Below are 26310 nucleotides of genomic sequence, written 5' to 3'. Positions count from 1 at the left end.
AACCAGGGGACCAGCTGTTTAGATAGCTTGTCATCTAATTGGTAGATGATCAGCCATCTAATGTCTTGAATGAGTTTACAAAGCCCTTACATCTGCACCCATGAAGGTTCACTATCCCAAAGAAATGAGCTGAAAACACGTGTACTTCCTCTTCAAACCTTGGAACTGTATGCCAAACGTTTAAGACTGTAGACTGGGCTGTGTGGGTTGTGCAGTAAGCACGCTATGAAGAAATACAAGACCTGCTGTTCATAGAGCGACTCTTTAACATACAGTAACAAGAGTGGGCAGAAGAGATGGTGAAATACTCAGCAAAGGGCTTTGGTTAGTTTTTTAACTTTTTGCATTCCTGCACATTGATAGTGAACAGACACTTCTTTTGTACCTTTCATTTCTCCTGTTCTTTTGGCAGCTGCTGGTAGCATTTGTTGCAGAAGGACTGGGTGAAACAGATGCGGCCTTCACCGCAGGTCACGCCAGGCTCTGTTTACTAAGCAGTCTCTCACAATCCTGTTACAGTTGTCTCACGTTATCCCGCCCCCTTTATAACGCATACCAGCGGCTATTCTCTCTGAACAAATGTCACCAATATAAAAACAGTGCTATTTTTACCTGTTATATCGCCACCCTGCTGTCTGCCATCCACCAACCACCAACTTCCCAAGCCAAGCAAACAGAAATATAAGCATTGTAGTTTCCCTCATTGTATCGCCAGCAAAATAATCTTGGCCAATTAAAACAAGGTTATGCAGATAGCTGTTGACTTGCTTTCGTAATCCATTGTTAACTGAACGTTCATACCAATGTCATCAACACTCCCGCTCCCAATGCAAAACAGAAAGTGCAACATGGCGAGTTGACCCTACATTTAACACCAGGGCAAGAAAAAAATCTGCATGTATGCATCTGAAAATAAGAAAGCAAGACATCGCAAATGTTTTCTCGCCTAAGTGAAGCATGTACTGTTAATCGAAGGACAATTGGAGACATTGTAATGGATAAAAACAAATGGGTTGCCTTGATGGAACGGGTTGATTTGTTTAACCTGAAAAAGTCTTAGTGCAATCTAAAATAAGTGACTTTTATAAAGCACAGTAAAACAAAAAAAAAAAGTAAGAGGTTTGTTTGTTTACTTGCAAGTTTTGCACAAGTGAAGGCTGACTGAAACTAAAGTGTCTGGTTTTGTAAACAGCAAAATAGTTTTTTTTTTTTTTTGTTTGTAGATATTCAACGTTTTTTCTTCACTGCTTAAAGAATACCGTTGAGCTTGAATTGCTTTGTGAAATAAATAGATGGCATAGTTCAGCAGGGGTATTCAGCAGGCTTACAGTCGTGCCACAAACACTAAAGTTCAAATGACCAGTACAGTTAAAACAAAAAAAATGGTACGCTTTGTTTTTATGGAATTGTTGTTTGAGTGATTTGCCACTAAATAAGTGGGCTGTGGAGTGATCATTCACTCACAAGGGCTGTGTAATGATATTAGCCTGGCCAAGAGGGTGTGTTTCAGTATTGTTGGCTGTTATGCTTAAATCTGATCTGGTATAAAATCCAATTTGGCAGAAGAGCAAAGCAAGTTATATCAGTGTCCAGGGATTACTGGTATTTATTGCTGGCATTTATTCCTTTTCTTAATTAGTTTTTTTTTAATGTAAAATTTACTGTGACTGACGTCAAAGCAGTGAATGCTTATTGTGACATATTCTCCCTGAGTAGCAGAGAGCCTCACAATCCATCACGTTCAGCCTGAGAAAGATTCCCAGTCATTTTGAAAAGAATGCTTTTTTTCCCAGGATCTTCCGTTACTCTGGAACCCTTGCTGTGAGACCTGCAGGAGAGCCCAGGAGTTCAGGTTTTAACACTAAATGTGAACCAGAGTTAGGACAAGCAGTGCCAACTGTGCAGGAGCAGCCACGCTCTGCTGGGCAAACACTGCAGGCAACTCCATGCCATGTGCACTGCACCAGAGGTCTTAAAGCTGTTGACTTTGTAAAGAGGGATTAGTGAGGTCTCTGTCTGGAGAGGGAGTCTGTGTGGCTGTTGGTGTCAGAACAGAAAGGAAAGCTTACCAATTTTACGGTCTTGCTAATTAAGTGAATTTTCTTTTTTTTGTGCCTAAAATGAGAAAAGGGGTTGTAACAAACTAAATAAGGAGTCTAAATTAGGAGGCTGTGTGGTCCAGTGGTTAAAGAAACAGGCTTGTAAGCAGCAGGTACCCAGTTCAAATCCCAGCTCAGTCACTTACTAATTGTGTGACCCTGAGCAAGTCACTTAACCTTCTTGTGCTCCGTCTTTGGGGTGAGACATTGTTGTAAGTGACTCTGCAGCTGATGCACAGTTCAGACACCCTAGTGTCATATCTTGTAAAGCACTTCATGATGGTGGTCCACTATGGAAGGTCCTGTATAAAAATAAAGGTTATTTTATTAATACATCATTGTTCTTTTGAGCATTTGTCTTTGAACCTCATCAAGCTGTAGCTGGGAATGGGAAAGAAACCCTAAATGAAACTGGGCGAAGTAGGAGCGGCTGAGGACAGCTAAGATGCACTAGTTTTGCTGCACTGCTTACAAACATGATACAGTACTGTACAGTATGTTTTCAACACCCTTGTAAGCAATAAAACACAGTTTGGGAATGCAGCATATTTTTTATTACAGTGTCTTTTATTCCTTTCTAGTCTTTTTGTAAATGTGGTGGATATGAAGCTGCCATACAGGTAATTTCTTGTCCTAGACATGTTTTCACAATCACTCCTGGATTGTGCCAGCCGTTTGGCAGGATGAGAGACACATTTTATCAGCTGTAGAGCATTGTTTAGTTTTTTTAAACTGAACGCGCCGTCTTGGTTCATTTCATGCAATGATCTTGCTGTGGTTAAGCAGACTCAGGGATGTGATGCTCCACTGTTTTTTCGGACTTGCACTGAAGCCCTTCTTTCTCCTAACAAGACTTAGTCATTGTCACTACATCATCATGTGTGGAATTGGAGCTAGTACCAGTTGCATTGTAATGGAACTCTAATGGTATGGCCTCCAGACAACTGAACCATGGTTTACAACTACAAGAGTGGAGATATTTGAGTCAGGTTATAATGTTGTTTCTTATATAAGCTAAGATCACTCTACTCTATGAGGTGTCATTCTAATATTCATTTATATACAGTCTGGGACCGTTTAGGGCAAAAGACAATAAATGGCAGGCTGCTGTGACACTTGTAATACAATACAGACATAATTACAGTGACTGGGTTTTCTATTATCTGAACGCTGCATTTTCTTACACAGTATTGTTCTAGTTTACTTAAAAAATTGTAATATAGCAGTTGTACTAAAGGTATAAGCACTGTACAATATGTATTCCACCTAGATGCCTACATATTGAAATGCTTTTGTTAATCCTGAAACTGTGCAACCAGCTGGTACTGTGGCTTTAAGTGGTGTTTTCCCAAAACTTGGCCTATTTTTGGAATGGTCCTGAGAGCCCTGGGGCTTATTTTGAAGCGTTCATGAACTAAACATGTCTTTTTGATGAATTCGTCTTTCAGTATTTTCATGGCGTTTCCTACCGCTTCCTTTGATTGAGAGTGCAGCGCTCCAGAGTTCTGGAAATCCTTGTCAGATCAGACTCAGTTCTGTCCTTCCTTTCTGCAGCTATGCAAGCTTATTGCTGCAGTTTTGCTGTACGAAACCGTCAATGTCAATGCAATCTTCTGCAATAGTAAAAGCACAGGTCGAGAGCCTGAAGCGTGTTTGTATGTAGTTTGTAACACCAGTAAATGGTCAAGAGACTGCAGTGGATATTGTGTTTGATAAGACTTTGTGGTAGACTTGTAAGGGCTGTACAGTAAGAAATTGAGTTATTCAGAAACCACAGCTCAGTTGCAAATTCATATTGCACTGTATTACTTTTATTAAATAAGACAAGAATTGTATTGCATAAGACAAACACTACTAACTGTGTGTATCCAAGTAAAGATACACTGTTACATAAGTATCCATCCTTGTATAACTGTGGACATTGAAGCCAAATCTCTATTATAAATAGGGCTTCTGTTTTTATTCATTTCACTTATCGGTGCTTATTTTTTAGCTATTTTCAAGTTATAGGTAAATCGTTTTTGCTTTTCAGAGCTTTTGCGTTTTTATATACAATATGAAATTATTGTTTTCGGTTGCTTTAGTTTTTTTCTGTCACAGTATGTATAGTAACTCGACAGTACTTGAACACTTCAATTGTACCTTCTTTCCTTTGCTGTCTTCCACATGTACATCGTTATGGTCACTGGAATATTCTTCTGGAGTATTTGTGTGTTTTTAGCATTTTGTTTACATTTTGCCACAATTTGCAATTCTTTTTTAAATTCCACGAGCGTGCGACTGTAGTGCTATAGCTTGTAATCTCGTTCAAAATCTTGTGTTACAAACCAGCGTGTTACAATCCTCCCATAGAAATGTAGGGATTTGCTGCCTCTCAGTAGTTGGGGTGGGTTTAAAGTATTCAAAATGAATCAATGTGATAGTGACAATGCCTAACTGCACTGGGGAGTTGTTGTTGTTTTATTGTTTTGTTTTTTTTTATTTTATTTTTTTAGGGGTGAAGTCAATGTGAATTGATTACCATTTCCAGTGTGTCGCTGTAACCGCGGCACGCACACGCACACGCACGCACACACACGCGCACACACACACACACACACACGCGCGCGCACACACACAATCACTCTTTCAACTAAGTACTGTACTGTAAAGCAACTGAGGGAACATGTGAAGGTTAGCTCTGTACATGTGTCTTAAAGCATCTTCCCATTTATATTTACACAGAGCCTTGTAAGATCCTCAGTCCTAAGCTACTGCAGATATTTAAAAATAATACCGAAACTAAATGATATGTTTGGCTTTGTGACTGTCCTTGGGATGCAGCTTCATTGAAACGATAGCAGGGGTCAGTGTGCAGTCCCAGATCTCCCTGGGAGATATAGAAAATGTTGTACTATCCAGCTCTGGTTTGGAAACTCTGGCTTTCTTGTTCATGTTTTGTGGTTGAACAGCATTACCACAAATCGATGAGGTCAGACTTCTAACACAGCTGTCAATTTTAATCAAAATTGGAACTTGCTGCACAGTGTCAATGAGGCTGGGTGATGAATACTGTACCATCTCTCACAATGGTATACATTGTTTACATTGCAAATGGTTTCAGCTAAACTTCTAACTACCGTAGTACTGCTGAGAATTGTTATTGGTGTGCTTATATGTATTTATTTATTAATTTTTGAAGTGTTGTGTTGTCAGAATGGCCTAATCAGACTGTGAAATAACAAAGCATCACTATATAAACAGCAGTGGCCAGTGTTTTTTTTTGTATTGTAGCCATTATCTGTTCAATTTAAACAAACATCTAAAACATCTTCTTACAACAAAAGAAAACACTGCAAGGCCTATGTGGTGTGTGCTGGTGCAGTAAATCATTTTCATTTTTTTTTTGGTTTTTTTTTTTTTTGTCGGGACATTGTATTCTTTCCCCTAACCTGCTTTCCACTGTAGCACTTTGTACTGTGATCCACAAGGGCTGGCTCTTGCTACTCTGGAAAGCTGAATCAGCAGTGGCCCTAGGAAACCTGTAATAAGCTGGGTTCAGTTTCTGTCCTTCCTTTATGAAACTCTTACAAAGAGCTAAAAACAGCACATGGAGTACAGCTACTGAACTGTTTTCAGGACACAGTTCAGAACAAACCACACATCTGTAGTGTCAGTCCAGTCTGGATTGACCACATTGGAATTGCACCCAATCACGAACCTGACACCTGGAGCCTCAGTGACTGACAGCAAAGTCAAGCAAACTATTAAACAAGATCACTGAGAAACAAGCCACCTGTTGATCTCAAAGTGCTTTCTGTTGTTAGCGTCCAAGTCGTTGTCTCTAGATGATGTAGAAGAAACATCTGTAGCTTGATTCTAGCAGTTGTGTTTACTTTATCTCTTTGAAATTCCTATTGAACCCTTTTCTTCTTTTTGTTTTTCAAAGGACAGTACACAAGCTGAAGTTCTCTAATAACCAGTGACTCCTTCAAACAGAGGAGGCTCTGTTCCTAGTGCTGGAGAAACATGCACTTTAAGAAATTATACCTTAAAAGAGTTTAACTGTTTAGTTTTAGATTGCTAGTATTTGGGTTAATTTAGTTAGTTAGTAAAAGTCAGTTTGGGTTTAATATTAATTACTGGAGCAGGTAGACAGATGGTAAGGGGAAAGCTTTTGAAGTGCACCAAATGGCAATTTAAAAAGGGACCCTGTGTTTTGCCAGAGAGAACACTTTGGGGGCTAAAACCTTCGAAAGCTGAAACAATCTCCTGCCTTCCTTATCTTTATAACATCAGGGTTTCCCGAGTGGAACATCAAGCAGGCTTTGATGTTACAATCCCTTCAGGTAATAAAATGACAGTGGACCCGCTTGGTCAGTGATATTCTCATAGGTTGAGGAATAACGGGTGCTGTCTAAGAGAAGCTGTATTAAATCCCCACATTGTGTTGGCTTGTTGATTCTGTTTTGACTTGTGCTTAGGGAAAATGGAATACCCAACTGTTCGACTGTATTGAATAAAATATCTTTGTTGAAATCTACAACAGAGTTCAGAATCACAATAATTATTTATATTGCACAAATAATAACTAACCTTTATTTTATATCAATCCCTAGTGATTTAAATAATGTTCTCTTTGTCATTTTATGAGACTTCTCTAGATTTTCGGAACAATTTGTTTTGGCTCGCTCTCCCATTTCCTTCCTTACACTGAACCATCGCCCCTTTTGTGAGCTCTGTCGTGACAGCCTCTCTGTTTCTCAGTTAAAAACCATTTGACTGGTACAGTAAATGTGCATACAAAACCAAAAACAAACAAACGAACACCTTAAGCCTACGAGTTAACAGTTTTTATAAGAAACAGGAGTGTACTGTTATGTTGATTCCAGATCTTTTTCTCAAGCTCGTGTGTGACACCTGCTGGAAAGTAGGGGTAGTCCACCTGCTCAATATTTCCATTCTGTTCTTTTTTTTCCCCCCATTGGTACAGAACTGCAATATTTGATACAGACATGAGGAATAAAGACTGCTACTGCATTTGGTTGAAACACATTAAGTTGTTAGTGAATGCTAGCTGTTAGTTATTGTAGATGTTTTCTCTGTGGATCTATACACTCCCGCTATACTTGTCACTGACCCTGTGTTTGTCCAGCAGTCTGGTGAGTGATGGAGTCGGGGACCGTGGTGCGCGCTCTGTTCCAGTTCCGCCCCAGCGTCTCCGAGGAGCTGCCACTCTTTCCCGGTGATGTCATCGAGGTGCTCAGAGTGGTGGATGATTTCTGGCTGCTTGGAAGCAAAGGTGGAGTCACAGGTACTGCACCGATCAATGCATTCAACTTCAATTAACAAACAGATCGACTTAGTCTTTTGGAAAATTAGTTTTTGGAAAAATGTTGGGGGGGGTGGCGGGGGGAGTTGAGTGCTGCCTGAATAGAAATGTGTGTTTTGAATGAAGTGTAAGCAAGTGCCTCCAGGTCTCATTGAAAGGTTCCTCAGCTGGGTTGTGTTCCTTTTCCCAGGGCAGTTTCCCAGCACGTTCGTGGAGGCCGTTACCATTCCCAGCACAAAACAGGGCGAGAAACTCTACGTCTGCATCAATGACTTCAATACACTAGATGTTGGCAATCTTCCCATTAAAACAGGTGAAATCCTTTCAGATCCCTTGAGACGTGACATCTGATTTTCAAGTAGGTTCTGGATGGTAAACACAGTGTGCTGCTGGCAAAGTTTCATCTCGTATGTGATACACCCAATGACGATTACAGGGTTAAAGACTGCATCCCTGTCTCACGACTTCATTAAAGTTGTATTCATTTACCTTACCTCTCTGCTCAGGCAATATTTTGCTGCTCTTTTTTCCAGTGTAGCTTAACAAAGGGGGTGGGCTACTTCACCTTGTAGGTTCCACAGTTCATTGTTTTATGTTGCAGTTGGACCGGTTGCACAACAGACAATACAATTCAGTTATTCATCCAGAACTTCAAATGCTCAGTTATAGCAGGTTTTAGAATGAAACTTCAGACTGAAAAGAAATATTGTATCTCTGTCAACCACCAGATGTCTCACTTTGACCGTTGAGGTTTTAGTTCCATTCCACTGTACATGTTGTTTGTAGATCTTTGAGTAATAGTTTTGAAATGCTTGTTTGGAGAGGGTTAAATGCATATATACAGATTTGCCAATGTTGGTTCTACAAGCATGCCTCAAACCTGATATTTATACACCTTGTTATTTTTTTTTTTTGGCCTCTCTCAAGCAGAGACGAGATTGTCCCCCCAGTCAGCTAATAATTTCCACAAGCCACCATTGTTTTGCGTGATGTACTTTTACATGTTTAAAACTGAGCCAGAAAAGGTAATGCCAGAGAGATTATTAGTTTGCATAGACATTATGCTTCAAGTGGAAGTAACAAATCTCATCAGCGTTTTCCTTCAACCTTTTTAAAATCTGAAGCAGCAGCACAGCCACTTTTGCCCATGTGTTTAAAGATGCCTTCCTGTTGTTTATTTTGTATTTTGTATTTTTTTTGCAGGTGATGTGGTAGTTGTTGAGGGTTCTGTGGACAGTAATTGGCTGAAAGGCAGAAGCAGCTGGGGGTCCAAGGGGATATTCCCTTTATCCTGCGTCAGAGAGCTCCATCTCTCCTTCAGGTCCCGCAAAAAGTCCAAGAGGTCCGTATCGGAGCTCCCGAGTTACGCCTTGGGCCAAGCCAGAGCCTTGCTGGGCCTGTCCGCTCAGTTAGAGGAAGAACTGGACTTCATTGAAGGGGATATCATAACAATAATCGGAATTCCTGAACCAGGCTGGTTTGAGGGAGAACTTGAAGGGAGGAGAGGGATATTTCCAGAGGGATTCGTGGAGCTTTTGGGTCCTTTGCAAATCGCGGAGAAGCGAGCATGCCAAGATGACTATGACAACTACGGCGAAAGTGATGTGACCACTGAAATATTACTGGGCCCAGAGGAAGGTGCAGGAGTTTACGGAGTGGCTCTCTATCAGTTTAAGTCCATGGAACCAGAGGAATTGGATTTTGATGTAGGAGAAAGAATACAGATAGTCCGCACTTTGGAAGACGGCTGGCTGGAAGGCAAGGTCAATGGCCGTAGAGGAGTATTTCCTCATAGGTTCGTAAAGATTGAAGAACAAGACATAGAGCAGGGACATGGAGAACCCAGCAGCAGAAACAAAGGGGATTATGAAATGTATTATAGTGATGTGTATCACTGGCATGGGCAGGAAGAGCATGTCCATTTACAAGATGTGGATTTCTTCAATGGACAGCCTGCCCATGATAGTACTGTCATGGCAAAACCAAAACCTGTATCCTCTAGCTCAAAGCCGGGTCAGGAATTTTGTAGAAACCTGTCACAAAGCAGTTATAAGATCAGTGGTATAGATAAGGGTGCTTTGGGCCCAAAATACAGTGGAGAAGAAACTGCCACGCACAGTTACAGAGGAAACTCAAGAACAAGTCCTAGCAGTCTTGTCTCTTCAAAACCTGTACTTCCTCCCAGGCCAAGTCTCCATTCTTTAAGTAATAGATTGTACTGCAATGTATCAGATGTCTCAACAGGCCACACAGCTGACAATACCGACACAGAGGTTCCACCAAAACCAGCTACCAGAACACTAAGCTTAGCAACAAACAATGGAAGCAGAGATTCAAAGGCTCACATTCAAAGTTTGCATTGCAGTTGGTCTAAATACTGCGACCGCCCCTCAAATGGAAACAATACAGTTTTCCAAGATTTGGCCAGTTTGGCTGAGGACCCAAAACAGAAAAAGAAACCTCGTTTCGTCAGTGTGGGTGATTGTGATCTGATAGCTGGCAGAGGAAGCCGTGATCCGACAGCAGGTTCAAGAAAAACAGAATCCAGCGGCTTACCTGGATCGATAACCTTGGATAGCTTTGCAAGTTCAGGGGCAGACTTGGATTCAAAACTCTCAGAACAGCTTGCCCAGTTTGAAAAAAGTGTACCAGGTGCTATATTTGGGGAACACAAGAAAATATCCAGGCATTTCTCCATCCTGGACTACAGCAGTGAAAATGATATCATGCGGGGTTCCCCTAACTCCCTGGATGAGCAGGCAGCCACTTCTTCATTGGAGAGAAGAAAAGCATTGAGACCTCCACCTCCCAGACCTCGCATTCTCAAATCCGCAGTGGCACAAGCAGCTTCAGCCGACTCCAACGATGAGCCGCGTGCTGCTGGTGAAAGTGGACCTTCTCGATCTTCCTTCTCCTTCAAACCATCCAGGCCAGCACCTCTGCCTCCGCAGCTAACGTCCAGGAGGGATGCCGCATCTCCAAAGCCACTACAGCAAATGGACGTTTACCAGAACACCCATTCTGACGACGGAGACGCTTTTACGGAGAATGGGGAGCTTCAGAATCACTGCAAGCGTGGCCTCGTGGAGACTGAGCAGGATCACTATTCACTGCTCCTCAGGCTGCAGGAGGTGGAGAGAGACATTGAGATCTACACCAAGACCACGGATGAGCTCAGACTGATGCTTCATGAGCAGGATGATGAAGCCATTAAAGCACAAACTCTGGAGAACCTGGGGTTTTGTACCTATAACATTGAAACACTTACCAAGGAGCTGCAGCATCTTAGAGGTGAGTTCAGAATTCATCTGTTTTGTATTTGTTAGACTTCAAAGTCTTGTTTGTACATATATTTAGATTATTAATTGTGTTTCAGACAAAAATGTGTGAAGAACGATTTGGAGTAAAATTTTTTTAGGAACCTTGCCTTTTATATTGTGTATTATTCTTGAACACATGTGAGTGCATAGATGTTAATGCATGATTACACTTTTATTTTTAGATTTTGGGTATGCAAGTCTGAAAGCATAGTTGTCATCCAAAATTTTTATATTGTATGGTGTTAGTATTTAACAAGTAAATATACACATACCACAAACTCTGCATAGTGTAATGGTTCACTTGAACATTTAGAGGAAGTTTAAGCAAATATGTTGTATAAATTTCACAATTAACTTTTTACTGTAAAAAAAAAAAAAAAAAAAAAAAAAAAAAAAAAATGCTTATTTACTACTTGAGTGCTCATATCATCTCCCTGTTTATGATAAAAACATGTAGGGGCATGTGTATCTATAAGCACCTTTTTGCTACATGAAACACTGCCTCTGTTGATATTACAGAAATCAGAGATTTGCCAATAAACAAAAAAAATAATAATAATGTACCTTTTATTTAAATTTTTAATTGCCTAGAATGGATGTGACCCAAATAGTGGAATGGGGCTTTATTTTTCTGCAAGGTCATTGTGAAAAGTTTGTAAGAAATCTCACACTCACGGTGAAATCTCAATGCCCAAGAACAACATGCAAAGTTAATTTTCATGTGAAAGGGTTCGGCATGCCTTGTCTCACAAACATTTCTAGTACTCCTGTGAGAATGAAACTTCCAGCCCATATCTGGCCTGCCTGGGATCCATCTTTCAACACAGGTGCAGACCAGACAAAGTTATCAGATTGCCCACAGAAAGCCAGGCTGTACCAGCTGGTTTCCATCTCCACCTACATGTACGATAGAGGTGAAACCAAAACCAGACTCGGCAGTTCAAAATGGGTTGCCTAGAAAAAGTACTTTTAAGTTTTGTAATCCTAAAGTAATATTTAAACTTGTCAGCAGTCAAAAGCAATAGTCTTTATAGTATTGGTTTTGGTGTACTATTGAATAGCTCTTGTGTTAATGTAGCTAAAACATTATTCATTTTCTGTGAATTCTTTTTTTTTTCCTAACCCCGTCGGTGAAATGTACTAAAAATGACCGTGTCAAAATCTTACTTTTAGTCATACGTAATTACTTGGAGAGGATTTTTTTCTTCTGTTTAAAACAGAGTAGCGATGCAATAAGAAATATGTAGGTTATGGTAAATATATAATGCTTGGAAGAGATGTTTGTCACAATGGGTTTTTTGGTATTACCTTTCAAATACACAGCAGATGTGTAGAACCCTGATTTTTTTTTTTTTCTTTTTATGAACATTAAAAACACCACAAAGTTGAAAGGTGCAACAGAACGGAGAGAAAAAGCAAGTGCCGTATTTGATGGAGCTATGGTCTCGATTAGCTACAGAGTTTATTTCAGACAAACATCCCATTAAGTTAATCTGTTGAATGTAAGGGCGCTAACCCATCGAGATTGCTGGGAAATGTCGCTGTTTTGAATTGTTTAAAAAAACAAACAAGTTGTAAACTTGAACTCGGGCAATAGAAAGTTGCAACAGAGAAAAGAAAAAAAATCAGCGGACTGCTGTCATTTTCTTTTAAAAGGCTGCAACAGAGGCATTGTTGTTTCTATAGACAGGAAGTAAGAGCATTTATTGATACAGATGGATAACTTGTCACACAGTTTTCCTTTTGAGTTTGCTGTATTATAATTATGATAAACCGAATGTGTAATGCCTCTTAAGATATCTGTGCAAGTTTCTTAAGTTGAAAACACTTCAGTGCACATTGAAAGGTGCGCAGAAACCATCCCTCATTGACAATAATTTTCACATCTACATGTATCTCAGGTGTTGCATTCCATAGAGTTGAAACTGTGCAGGTGGTTGTCCGTGCCTTTGGCTGTTTACAGTTTAATGTTTTGGGCTCTCAAAAAAGTAGTCTTTTTTTCTCACATATTATCCTGCAAAAAACATGCCTTGTAAGAAGCGAAAGGTTTCTCCTGTGAGATATCCAGCCTGGTTTTGGATCGCCCTGGTGCGTCCAGTTTGCCGCGTCTCATCATCTTTCTCCAGTGTACGGGTTAGGAGGGTCTCAGGTACGAAATTCAAAGAAGATCATTTTTAAATCCCCTCTGCTGTTGGATGAGCCACAGTAGGAAGCAGAAGCTTACAATTGAATTAATTGCAGAGTCATGTTTTGCTTCTTGTACAATTACATTTGAACAAGTGACACTTATTTTGAAGTGCTACTATAACTCCAGTGGGACGGATAATAACACTTGCTGTTGACTTTAGTTGTAATGTCTCTCACAGTAAAATAATGCAGGGAGTGATCAATATCGTCTGGTTTTACCAGATTCTTCTTTGAAGTGTTTTCATTCTGCTTAATAATAATAATAATAATAAATAATAATAATAATAATAATAATAATCCTGTCCTGTGTTTAGGGTGAAATTTACATTTTGTTTGAAATATTGTACAGTATGTTTTTAAACTTTAATAATGATGCATTAGGGTACAGTATGCTGCTTGAAATCTTGGGTTGTGACTTGGTGAGTAAGCATTTTTGAGTAAATACTATTCAAACCAGAACTAAAAACTGTTGTTAGATTTCTGCTTTTGTTCATTATTTATCTGTTTTTGCTGTCTAACTGCATTGCACATTTAATTATGAGATAGTCAGCAATATTTAAAGGATCACTGAAGAGATAGTGTAGAAATGTCCCTTAATTAATATAGCGTTCACTTAAGGTGAAGTAGAAAGTCTATTGGCAGTTCTAGGAAATCTGATTACAGTGTTTGCAAACAGCACCCAATGTTGTTAGACTGTTATTCAGACAGAAATTGTTGTGTTTACTTTGCTAACAGACTCACAAAGTTGCACACACAAGCCAAGCCCTCCATGGAGTTTTCTGTGTGTAACCACCCCAAATCTGGGGCTGCATCATGTGCCGCCTTGGGTGTGCATTTTAAAATCAGCAGGTGTTTCCTTGGTTTGGAGTGCCATTTTGACTCTTAATTTTGTAGCAGGGCTGTCGACAGTGTTTGAGGTCTGGGATAGAGAAGTGAGAGCCATGATCACACACAAAGAAGACCTGTAGGGCTAATTTTTCTCACAGTGAAACTTGATTTGCTGAGCTTCTGAATAAGGGTGTATTTTCAGGAACTGCCCAGACTCGATGGAAAGTTCTTTGTCAGCAATTTGCTACAAGAAGTTAACAGGGGTGGAAATATGTACCAGACTCTAAAGGCATCTGCATAATAATAATAATAATAATAATAATAATATAATAATAATAATAATAATAATAATAATAATAATAATAATAATAAATAATATAATAATAATAATAATAAGGGGCTCTTAGAATGAAAGGCCCCCAGGTACATGGCCATTGTTTACCTAAGGGCTTCAGTTACGGTCTTGAATGTATCATTTGATACAGAGAATAGATCATCTATCAACGTACCATGTGAAATAATAGCTTTAATATTGTTCTTAAAAGGGTACATAAGGACCTTTTTATTTTATTGTGTTACATTTTCCCATGTGTTGCTACAACTGTTTACGTAAGTATGTGTATATTGTTTTTTTTTCCCATTATCCTCCTGCTCATATATGTAACTGAGATGGATTTACCAGTGAGCAGGAGGATGATGAGAAATGTAGTTCTGAGAGGTCCATGTGGGTATATGGGAAGTTGTCTTGAGGCAGGGAATGCAATGTAAAAGTTTTAAAAAGTGGTCAAAATGTAAAAAAAAAAAAAAAAAAAAAAAAAAAAAACAAATACACACACCTTACGTAAACAGTTTTAGCAACACATGGGAACATACAACACAATACAATGAAAAGGTCCTTATGTACCTTTTAATGCCTGGGTTCCAATTTCCAATAACTTCTTTCTTCTGCAAATTGCATCAAGATTCATAGCTTGGAGGGTTTAGGTACCCATGCATATCCTGACTAGGCTGGGTCTCTTCATTGACTGAAAATCTGAACTAGATAAAACCATTGACTGAGAATAGGGGCTAGGTAACAAGGAGTTCCCCTTTGTAAAGGAGAAAGCTGGTTTCACTCTGCAAGAATGGCTGTGAAAAAAGGAGTCTTTGTAAATAGGGAATTCTCAGTTTAACATATGTACATTGAAACCCTTTCCATGTGCTAATTGGAACTCATTTAAATTAGCACAGATTCGCAGTTTTACAAGAGACATTTTTGCCACCTTTTTAAACATGTGCCAATCAGTGTCATCTAACAGCAATGGTCTTACTCTTAATGCACAAACAAACCTGGCTTACAAAAGTGGACTACACACGGACAGTGTGGAAGTCAAAAGCAAGGATTGTATCCTTAATACAATCAGTTAAGATTAAATAACTATTTAAAAGAAGGGTTGGGGTGGCTGTCAACACCAGACAACAATCAGGTTGTGCTGACTGCACAGTCTCAATAGTTAAACACCTTTCCCACTCGCAAAGAGAAAAGATAAGCTGCCTTTTCATGAAAGAAACAGTGAGAGCCACTTTGTTCCTGCGACTTTGCTGCCCAATCAGAGCAGGGCAGTGCTGTAATCCAGGTCATGTGACTCAGCTCAATAATTAACTCTGTGTGCTTTCAAGGAGAGGCTGTTTACCCGCAGGCTGCTAAGGTGAAGGAGGGATTGCTCTATAGCAGGGAGCAGTCAGAAAAGGGAGTGCCTGTGCAATTACTCAAGCTGAAACCAAGTTCCTGCAAAGTTTCAGCCATGTCTGACAGGTGGATGCTTTCACTGTCAGTCTTTATTGAATGCAGCCAGTGCTGGAGGTAATGGAGATTTTAGCAGTTTCCCATGAAGTGTGGGAATGAAGTCCTCAGTCAGCAGAATGTACAGCTGGGAGAATGAGAGGTACCCCCATGGGGAGAGGTGGTACCGGGACTGTGGGAAGAGTAGCTGGGAGTATGAGGACTATGAGAGGATAGACGCTAGCTGTAGAGACTACAGGACATACAAGGATTACAACCAACCTGGACAACACTACAGGGATTATGACAGGTCTGGAAAACACTACATGGAATGTGACAGACCAGAAGAACAATACAGGGGATATGACAGACCTGAAAAACAATATAGGGAATATGAAAGACCAAAACAACAATACAGGACATATGGAAGACCAGAACAACAATGCAGGACATATGAAAGACCAGAACAACAATGCAGGACATATGACAGACCAGAACAACAATGCAGGACATATGAAAGACCAGAACAACAATACAGGACATATGAAAGACCAGAACAACAATACAGGACATATGACAGACCAGAAAAACAATACAGGGGATATGAAAGACCAGAAAAATACTGCAGGGAATATGACCAGCTTGAAAAACGCTATGTGGAACAAAAGGCTTATCAGTTGTCTGATGACCATGAAAGACCTGAGAGGTACTGCAAAAGCACAGGGGTCATTGAGCAGGAATATGACGACTATGAGCACAGTGGGAAACGCTACAAAGAGTGGAGTGGTGTCCTGGAATGTAAGCATCAGAGCGTCCAGGCAGATCAGCTTTCCAGGGAGAATGGCGTTGAAGATCGGAGGTATAACAGCATTGACCGGGCCGAAAAGTCCTGCCAGCACCCGAAACCATTGGATTGTAAATATGAGGATCATGACAGAGAAAAAAGAACAACAGACGCAGGATCCTGGGGCAGAAACAACCGGTACCGGAGAACAGCCCCCAGCACTCTGAGACGCTCTGAGTTTGCTCTCAACAGAAACAAACAGAAAGGTAAGAACACAGCTTTATTACAGCCCCGCAGAGTCAAAGGATCCTTCTGTTAAAAACAAAAGAAAAATAACACAGCAGCACTCAAAAGATATGTATACAGTTCTTCTTGAAAAGTTAAGTTTCTAGAATGGAAACTGGTCCAACAGGCTCGTTCTCGCTCTCTCTCTCTCTCTCTCTCTCTCTCTCTCTCTCTCTCTCTCTCTCTCTCTCTCTCTCTCTCTTTCTTTCTCTCTCTCTCGCTCTCTCTCTTTCTGTCTCTTATTTCACAGCACAATATATTAGAATTATATATATATATATTTTTTTTTGTTCTGTTTTGATGGTGCTGTGTTTGGTCCAACTGAAAGAAAAACTTGTTTAGAATCTGGTGTCTCAGTATCTGGTGAATCGGTATGTCTAGTGTCTGTCTCTTACTATTTGTGGAAATTACAAGGCTTTTGCTAACTTAACTTGCTGGGTACTGCTGCAGGTAGTGCACTTGTTGCCTCAGTATATGTATAACCTGGTGGTGTTAGTCTTTCCAATATGTGTAGTGCAATTTCAGTAAAAAGCTTTGCATTTTATTCCATTAAACATGTGTGCCTCCTCCTCCTACATCAGGAGTGAATCGGTAGCATAAAGTGCATTTTAATACAATTCAGCCCCAGCATTGTATTCTATTCTATTCTATTTAAGTATTTATTTATATGAACGTCTTGACAGCAGCACACATGCTAAAGCAACTGGACATGCATATGTTTTGTGCAAAGCTGTTTTGTGCAAAGTGTTAACTTCCACAGTTCTGTGCATCTTGAACTGATCTGGCAGCAATCACATTCCTTTAAAGTTATTGTGTTGGTGTTTAGCAGGTGGAATTTACCCTCCCCCATCCTACCCTACCCAGAGTAGTGCTGTAACAGCACTTATTGATTCTTTAGCGTAACTGTGTGCTGTGCTTTACCTTTTGAATTTTAAACATGCCTAATTCTAAACGTAGTCTATCTAGCTAATGTAAAAAATATTACAGTAATATTGCTTGTTATTTCGCCCCTGCCTTAACGTGAGCTCTACGAACCCAGTAATGTACACCCAAGCTCTTAAACTACTCTGTGTTGACAAAATTCAAAATCTGATCTGAACTGAGACCAAAACCGGAAGTTAAACTTGACATGCAAACCCCAACTGGAAATCCCTTCATGCCACGCATGTTCTGTCTTTCCTAGTTTTCTTCGGTAAACCCTGGTGCAGCCAGACCGTGCATTTCTTTAGAGTGTGTTGCAGACGATTTCCCTGCAGGAGCTTGAACTTGGCTTCGTTGACAGGATGCTGAAGAAGGGATCCTGTCCAGAACAGCAGTCCCTTCTCCCCCTCCCCCTCCCCCTCCCACAGACACACACATATACACTGGATCTGCTTTACAGAAACCCATGGGAATGGCCTGCCACGAGACTTACCCATCTAGATGTTACTCTAAAGAGAGTTTATGAGTCGTGGGAGTTTATCTGTTGAGTTTTCATGGGTTATTTACCACATGCCCTCAGTTCAGTGTGACTTTTGTCAATTTTTATTTGGCTTTGACTCATTTTCTTCATCATGTAGGCAATGTGAATTTCTTTGTTCCTGTATTCAGTGTCCAGCAGACTGAGTGCAACCCCTTCCCCCAGCCAGTGTGTTTGTGTTAATCCCTTTACTAAGAGCGGGGGATTAGCCCCTCGTCTGGTCTGCACTGAGGTCTTCGAGGGGCTGCAGACAAAACCCACATTAAACCTGGAAGATTAAGGAGTATGGGTCAAATAAATGTTTAACAACTGTCTCCCTTTTTAGGGTGTTGTTTAGTAGTAAAAGTAGTACTTGCATACTTTTTAATACAATGACGTCTTTTAAAACTCTGTATATATTTTATCTGCATAAATTAAGTTTAAAACCAAAAAAAAAAAAGTTTCAACAGCTTTCATGTTGCTACTGTAAGCACTGACTCACTCTGCTAAATAGGCAAGCCTGTTAGCCACAGCCATATTCTCTTAGTCATAGAGTGACGCTGGTTTCTAAGGGGCTTGGAAATCTGCATTGACAGTGATGAATTGATATAGTGTACTGGACTAATGCAGATGCAGCCATGTTACACCTGAAAGGGTTTATTCCCATGTAGTGGAAGTGTCTGTCCCGTGTTTTAGCAGCTCATGAAAAGCCTGTTGGAAACGCACAAAGCCCCAGTATATATTATTGTATTCCTTTTAGGGTAGTGATGGGATTAGAGTTCAACAGTCATACTCCACCTGTGTTCGATAATCAGTTAAGAATACTTAAATAGCCTGAATAGACACAGTGGTTATTTGACTTTTATTTATCTGACTTGCAGGCTGGCTAATGATAAAATACTGATATTCTCAGTGCCCTTTTGAAATACAGACACGTGAGTGTGCAGAAGTTATTTTGGAGGTAACTTTCATTCCTCAAGCTGAAGAAAAGTGGTATTTTTGAAACTGGTAGAACAGGCTATCTAATGATTCTTGCTGACATTAAGAATGCACACATTAGTATCGGATTACCTGCTTATATATATATATATATATATATATATATATATATATATATATATATAAATACTGGCCCAGAGGGAAACCTGTGAACCTGACACCAGGCGGGAACACACCTACATTCCACCTGCTTGGAATCCAAATCCCTCTAATATATTGTTTAAGGATTGTGGGGCCCGTTGAAAAGTTCTAGAGAAGGTAGTACCTAAAACTATCACACATAATGGAATTGAACGACAAGTATAGATAGCTAGGGTTTAAAAAATGATATTAAGAACAAAAAAAAAAAAGAAATGAATGAGCAGGCAATTTGAGAATCAAAAGGAAAGTATCCTTGCAATTGAAAGCCCACATTCTAGAACAGGGGTACCGTTGCTTTTCACTGGAAGACCTTTTATTAGTGACCTCCTTTGTTCCTCAGAAACACCATGTTCCCATGGAAACCAGTTCATGTTTCAGGAGCTCCGGTTTAAAAAAGAATGATTGTCCTTCACATAGAAAAAAGAAAGAAAGAAAATTCTGTGCAAGGTACCTGGTTGCCCTGCCTATTCCCCTGACAATAAGCACGACAAAGCTGCAGTGTTCATTTGTAAGAAGTTAACATGAATTCAGTGTTGTTTATCTGTATGACATAAACAAAAATACAACTGTTAGAAACAGAGAGCATGCTAGTTACTGTCGTATTTCTATTGTGTGTGTGAGTTTCTGTCACACAGCATGCACTGATTTGCGAGTGGCTTCACGTCACTCTGATGTACAGCATTGGGAGGTGGAGGGAGGTGGGGGGAATAGAGGCGCATGGGTTTTTTCTGAGGTCTTTAGATAGACTGATGAACCATGAAGGGCGTGTGGTTAGCTTGCTGGCACCTTGGTTCCACTGCACTACAAGAAAAGAGCTTTGTTCTGAGGAGTAAATTCAGATTTTCTCAAGGCATGTTTGTATTTCTTTATTTTATGTAAAGGGCCCCTGTGGTTGTGCTTATGTGTTAGTTACACCATGTTTACTGTCTTACTTTGCGGTTTGCTTGAAATGGCTCCACATTATACTGCTTGCCATCAATGTGTGGCGGATTAAACAGAAATGTTTATAAAGTGGACTAGGGGCGTAACGATAAGCTTGTGTTATGATATGATACTTTACACACTTTATGTATGTCACGACAGTGTGTATCACGATACGTGGGGTGGCCCTAACTTGTGTGATGCATAACAAGATCAAATGATCTTTTAACGATGGACCAGGGTTAGTATGTATTAATACCAACTATAAAACACACTTTATTCAAGAACCACTTGGTGAACTACAACAAGCTATGTTGAGCTTTTAGTACCTCTATTACAATACAATATATCCTCTAAAGAAACTATCACGATTCAGCGATTTTCAATTTTAATCTTTATAATACCATGCCGTTTTAAGTTTTCATACAAGTTTAACAAAAAAAATACAAATCCCTCTTTATAAAATACTATAATCTAATACCAAAAGGCTTTTCATTCCTAAAACTGCAAGTTTGACAATCTTTCTCTTTTATATTCGAATATAAATTGAACTATAGTAGATAATATTCTCAAACTCTTAAGAGAAAGCTTTAGTTCATAGTAAATGGCAAAAATTATAACAAGTATAATTGTTAGCATTACATAATTCTATGCTGTAATGCTATGAAACTGCATTTGCTTCCAGCACATTGCCCGCTAGTCTGAGTGATATGTGGTACTCCCTGCTTGATCAGCCAGCTCTGTGCATTACAGGGGGGATCTCGTTTGAATACAAGGCAGAGAATGACTGTTTAGGTTCATTCTTTCGGAATGCAGTCTGGGGGTTGGGATGATGGCAGGTCATCCTGAGGGGAGTTGGAAAGGTTGGAACTGGATTGGTGCAATACTGGACAACTGTTCTAATCCGGTTCACCTGTTTTAATTATAGACACGCTTTCCACCTGTCACTCGCGTTGAGCCCCTAGGTACACAAGGAATTGTGTGCTTGTTCAAACGGTTTCTTCTTAAAATACATTTCAGAGTGATTCAAGTATCGCAAGGAAATTCACCATTTTGGTTGACCAGATCCAGCCCGTCAGTACATTTTAAACCCTGTTTCGTGCACCGCATTTTTTAAAATAAGAATGCTAGCGTTGTTTTTATTTGTGAGGCATGTATGTCCCTTGTATCTGATAGGGTTAAAGGCAATGCAACAAGTGACAAGTTATGATGTAAAATGTAGGGTTTGTTAATTAAAATCACCTATAAGCTATTTTAAAGCTGGCACACAAGTATTTGTGAACTGTGCAATGCATATTTTGACACACACACACACACACACACACACACATTTTAAAACCTATCCTCGCTTAACTCTTTCAGATATCTGTGCAGTGTGTGCTCTCCTGCTGTGCTGTCGAGCAGTCCAATCCAGTTTCTTTCTCTGAGCTCCAGTTCCGGGTTTGGTGTGCAGCCCGTTCGCGCTCAGTGGATTGTGTGTAATCTCAGAGGTTCCCAGCTATTCTCATGTTAATACATTCATCTCGGAGATAGAAAAGAGTTTCTGTTAGGAGACTGAATAATCCACGAGGATACAGTCTGGCAGGGAGTCAAAAGAAGTTTTTTTTTTTTTTTTTTTTTTTTTTTTTTAATTTAGTTTGTCAGTTTTAAAGGTCACACTTTGAACCATGGGGAAAGTGATATTTGTTACACCAGAGACTCCCAAGTTAATGTAGCATCTGGACGGAGGCAGGAGGTAGGTTAAAGCAACACTTGATTTATAAGAGCATTTCTTAAAGGGACAGTCAACACAATGCAGTCGAGTGCTTTGGCGAAGAACAAATAAGCTTCCAATTTTGTTTTATATCACAGAGTGTTTTACATGAAACAAGTTAATCTTGTATAAAAAAAAAAAAAGCTAAAAAATACATATTTCAGAATGGAAAGTAGAAATGAAATGTGATTTATGTCATGCCTCGTACTGGTTCATCTTTATTAGCACTGAACCAAACGTTACATGTCTTTTATCATATTGTTGTCATTACTGTGTGATAGAACTGTGCACCTCTGCAATTTCAAAGTAGACTACACTACCGACAGTGGAAGAGCTGGTAATAACCATTCGAACTGAGGCTAGCTCTCTGAACCGGGAACTTGAGCAACTGGGATGACAGTTAAACTTGAACTAAACCACCGAATGAAAGAATTGTAATTGTTTTAATAGTGTTATACAGAGGTTCTTAACCTCAAAGCTACTAAATGTTTCAGTAAAAAAAAAGAGATATGATTTCAGTATTTTGTATGTGAACTGAGGTGAATTACAGATAATATACTGTACTGTAGGCTGTAGTAATTATGCCTAGAGAGGCACTTTTGATTTTTTAAAAGATTGTTGCCCTTTGTGTTTTGAAATCAAAGCAGAGGTTCACCAGCTTCTTTTAAAAACAGTTTGAATAGGCACTCGGACGGATAACTGTGGAACAGTAAACTGCAGACATGCAGTGCATATTGTCTGTAGGCATCACAAGGCCCATATGTCACCACAACCTACATTACACAATGTGTTTTGTTACAAAAGTTTCCAGAATTTTCTGGGGACCCCTGGGCAAACTCTGCAGACCCCCAGGGTTCACCAGCACCTAGTTTTAGTATAGTATAGTATAGTATAGACTGTAGTGCTTAGCATGTGTATAGTATTGAATCTAAAGAAAAAAAAACTAAAGGTAACTTTAGTTTATTTATTTTTTTTATTTTACAAAGAAATCCTTAAAAAAAAAAAAATCTTCCGTATATAATGAGGATTGCTGTTGAAACTCTAGCAGACAGTGGGGCTATTAAAGAAACCTAATAATGTTCTTGCTAATAATTTCCTGTAAATATGAGCTGGTCTCTTGGATTAATACCGAGTCCATTGTGTTAGCTGGAGATTTAAATGTTACCCATTCACCAGACCACCATGCTGTATAATGTATACTTTATCTTCACATTTACACAGAAGAATGCTTTAGTTGATTGATCGAAAGAGAGGTTTAGCTGGCAGTCTGCTGTGAGCAGAGCATTTTGTCTGCTGTATTTGTGTATTTACTGGTTAGTGTTAAAGCCAGGGCAGAGACAGAAAGTCTGTGCTACTGTAGGACAGTAGATGTATTGGTTTGTTGTGCCAAGTTTTGGCATCCATTCCATGAACAATGTTTTTACAAACGTCATAAGAAAACACCTCGACAGTAAGCTCAGGATGTGAGGTGACAGTTTTGGAATGAAATTGTCTCTGTTTTGTTACAGAGAGGTGCAGTAAGTAACAATACACTTCAAACATGCTCTTTTGAAAACGAGAAAAGCTACTTTTATTTATGTAACTAGATTGTTTCTTGTACAAAACTTTTTTTTTTTCTTGTCTGTCCGACATCCCATAATATACTGCATATGAAAAATCCTGGCTGGTGAGACAGGATTTGAGAAATAAAAACATAGTGGGGTGGTACTATGCATTTTCACCTTTCCATTTTGAGAAAGAAGGAAGGCTCAGTTATAAGCATTTAGAACACAGTCATTATGTTGGATGGACTTCGGATCTTTGCGATTAATCAATGAAAAAATGTAATAAAAATAAACCAAGCTTTTAACTTGCCTCCTACATGATTCAGGAGTTTGGCTGTTTACATCTGAAGGTTGAAAATAGCTAACAAGTTTAAAAGTGGTGACATATAAAACTGGAGAGAGAGAAAAACGCACTGCTTTCCAGCTGTTTTCTAGTGGCCTGTTCTAAATCTGCAACCCTGCTGCATTGTTTACAGACAAGAGCAGCCCTTGTGAATGCAGAACAGTGAAATAAATCCAGGATTTTACACAAGGATCAATGGGGTTCAACAACAAGCAGCTTTCATGGAGGGTTATTACATTACCTCCCAAAAACCGTAAACAAACCAGAGCCCAGAAAATGAGGTCTTGTCATTGTGAGGAAATACCTGGGAGTTCATCACACACACACGGAAAGAGAAAATGCCATTTTGTTTCTTGTGTTGGAGAAGCAGGTTCCCGGCAGTTTTGGACAATAGGTTGGTTCATGCATGTTATAACAAAAACTGCAATGTGGCGTGTTGGAATGGTTTATATGAACGCGCTTCTAAACTAAATCAGCTGGATACTGTGTGCATCTTCCTGTCATTGTGTTGTTGGTTCCCTTCATTTACTACAGACCATGGCAAATCATCTTGTTTATGAGTGTGATAAAAAAAAAAAAAAGTGTTTTCCATGATATCTTTTCTGCTGGTAGATGACTCATAACAATAATCCACTGACAACAATATCAGTAACTCCAGGATGCATTGCTGTTCAGGGCAGAGCAGTAACTGGATGATGTCATTAATGTAAGACAGAAGACAGATGGCCAGTGGATCAGACAGCACTGCTCTATTCAACAGCTGGAACGAATAATCGGACCACCGCCCTGACAGGGAATCAAAAAGGGGAGGGGAGTGTGTGAAGTGATATATGAAGTAGTAGACCATGCAAGACACTGTCTGGTTGTTCTTGACACTAGTTCCACAGCAGTAGTTCCATGTTGTGATATCAGAGCGGTTTTATATTGCCCATGAGGTTACCCCAGCGGTATATGTGAGGTCTTTGAGATTGCCATATCAGTACATTGTGCTATTACAGTGCTTGTGTAAAGGACGCTGGTCTTAGCTCAGTTGTAACCAACCTCATGCAGCTTAATGACACAGAACAAACATTTTATTTTGTTTTCTTTTGCAGTTTTAAATTTAGAAAAGCTGCTTTTGAGTTAAGGAGCATTCAGGAACATACATTGCAACTGGCCATCCCGGAACATCTCTGATGCATGGTCATGATTTACTGTAGGTTTTTTTTTTCTTCTGTATCTGTAAATGACTGAGGCTCTGCTGGTAAACAGAAGGCAGTAGTTGCATGCTCTTAAGCAATATGTATCAGATCTTGAAGGTCTTCTCTATAGTCCTACACCATCTCCTTGTTTTTCAAAGGGTTTCCTTTCAGTAAAACATGCACAAACTGTTTTGTGTGTTCACCCTCCCCCTACAACATTGTTTTAATTTGATTGTTAACAGGATCGCTGTACCCAGTCTTTTTCTCACCAGTTGCTGTTTGTAAATATGGCTGCTTGTATCTCAGCGTGAATTGCAGCAGTCTGTTTGCAAGACAACGCTTGAGTTATTACTGCACCCTGTTATTACTGTATCCAATGCATGGATTGCTCTTTTTTTCAACTTTTTTAAAACCAAAATGGAATTGTACGGATGGAGGAAATGTAGGCTTATCTGAAATAAAACAAATCATACAATGTAGCTTAGACTTACTGTACTGTATATACTTGCAAGCTACAAAAAAACAACTAAACATTAAAAGAAAGGAAAAAAGCTGAAAAGTCAACCACTTCTAATTCCTGCTCTTTCACTCCACAAAGCATCTTCATATGCTGTTCCAAAAATGATTGATATAGAAGTAAATAAATATACAGAAATTGTTTAGTCACTCCTCCCCCATTCATTACTCTGAATCATTTTCAACACGGGGTTATAGATAACAGAGTAACCCTTTGCTCAGGAAACAAAGCAGCAATTACAAATGGTGTACAGTAGTACTGTATGCAGATTACTGGGTGTGGTTACTCTGGATCCCCTCAGTAACAGTGGATGTGGTGGAACAGTTTCCAAATTCCTGATTTGGAGTCTGTACCGGTTCAAACTCCTTGATGATGTTTCGGGTTGTGCAAGGGGCAGTTTGTTTCTTGAACTCCGTGCCAGTGTTTAGAACATGTTTTTCCTGGCTGTGTGTCAGTGTTGGGCTTCCCCACTAATGGTGTCAGAGGTGTGAAACCTGCCTGCTGCATTTGTGACCCTTACAAATGAGAAAACCTGCTTTTGGAAAAGAGGTTGTGCAGATGTCTGTGTAGAAGGTAGTAGCAATATGCCTTAACCAAGTTTGATATACATTTTGTTAAAGAAACAACTTCAAAACAGTTTGACGAATATTTATCAAATTGAGTAGGGCCCCCTTTTTATATGAAAGAAAATGTACAACAGTCTGATCAAAGTTGGAAGAGTATAAGGATAAAAATGAAGTCTATTGACTGCAGTCCGATACCTCTCCTTCCTAAATGTGTTTGTCAATGTGTTTGTCAATGTGTTTGTCAATGTGTTTGTCAATGTGTTTGTAAATCCTCTAGTGAGCATTTAGGCCATTGTTCAGTGCAAAGCGTAACAAAATGCATTGACTGTTA

The 26310-nt window shown here is 39.5% G+C and overlaps 1 protein-coding gene across 6 annotated transcripts in view; it reads left to right on the top strand.

Annotated features, from left to right (window-relative positions):
• The window catches only part of LOC121321700 (dynamin-binding protein-like), a 51865-nt gene that overhangs the window by 8682 nt on the left and 16873 nt on the right, over window positions 1-26310 (top strand). For 3 of the 6 annotated variants that reach the window (XM_041260728.1, XM_041260730.1, XM_041260726.1), the window contains exons 2-4: window positions 7237-7392; window positions 7601-7723; window positions 8614-10701. In XM_041260728.1, the coding sequence (XP_041116662.1) occupies window positions 7248-7392; window positions 7601-7723; window positions 8614-10701 (2356 nt within the window). In that variant the 5' untranslated portion in view covers window positions 7237-7247. Of the gene's footprint in view, window positions 1-7233; window positions 7393-7600; window positions 7724-8613; window positions 10702-14626; window positions 16558-26310 lie in introns of those variants that run through there. The other 3 variants (XM_041260729.1, XM_041260731.1, XM_041260732.1) reach the window with 3 other exon arrangements.

This window comes from Polyodon spathula, chromosome 10 (genome assembly GCF_017654505.1).
Source record: "Polyodon spathula isolate WHYD16114869_AA chromosome 10, ASM1765450v1, whole genome shotgun sequence".
In the NCBI taxonomy this organism is placed as follows: domain Eukaryota; kingdom Metazoa; phylum Chordata; class Actinopteri; order Acipenseriformes; family Polyodontidae; genus Polyodon; species Polyodon spathula.
This window is presented reverse-complemented; position numbering and strand designations above follow the sequence as displayed.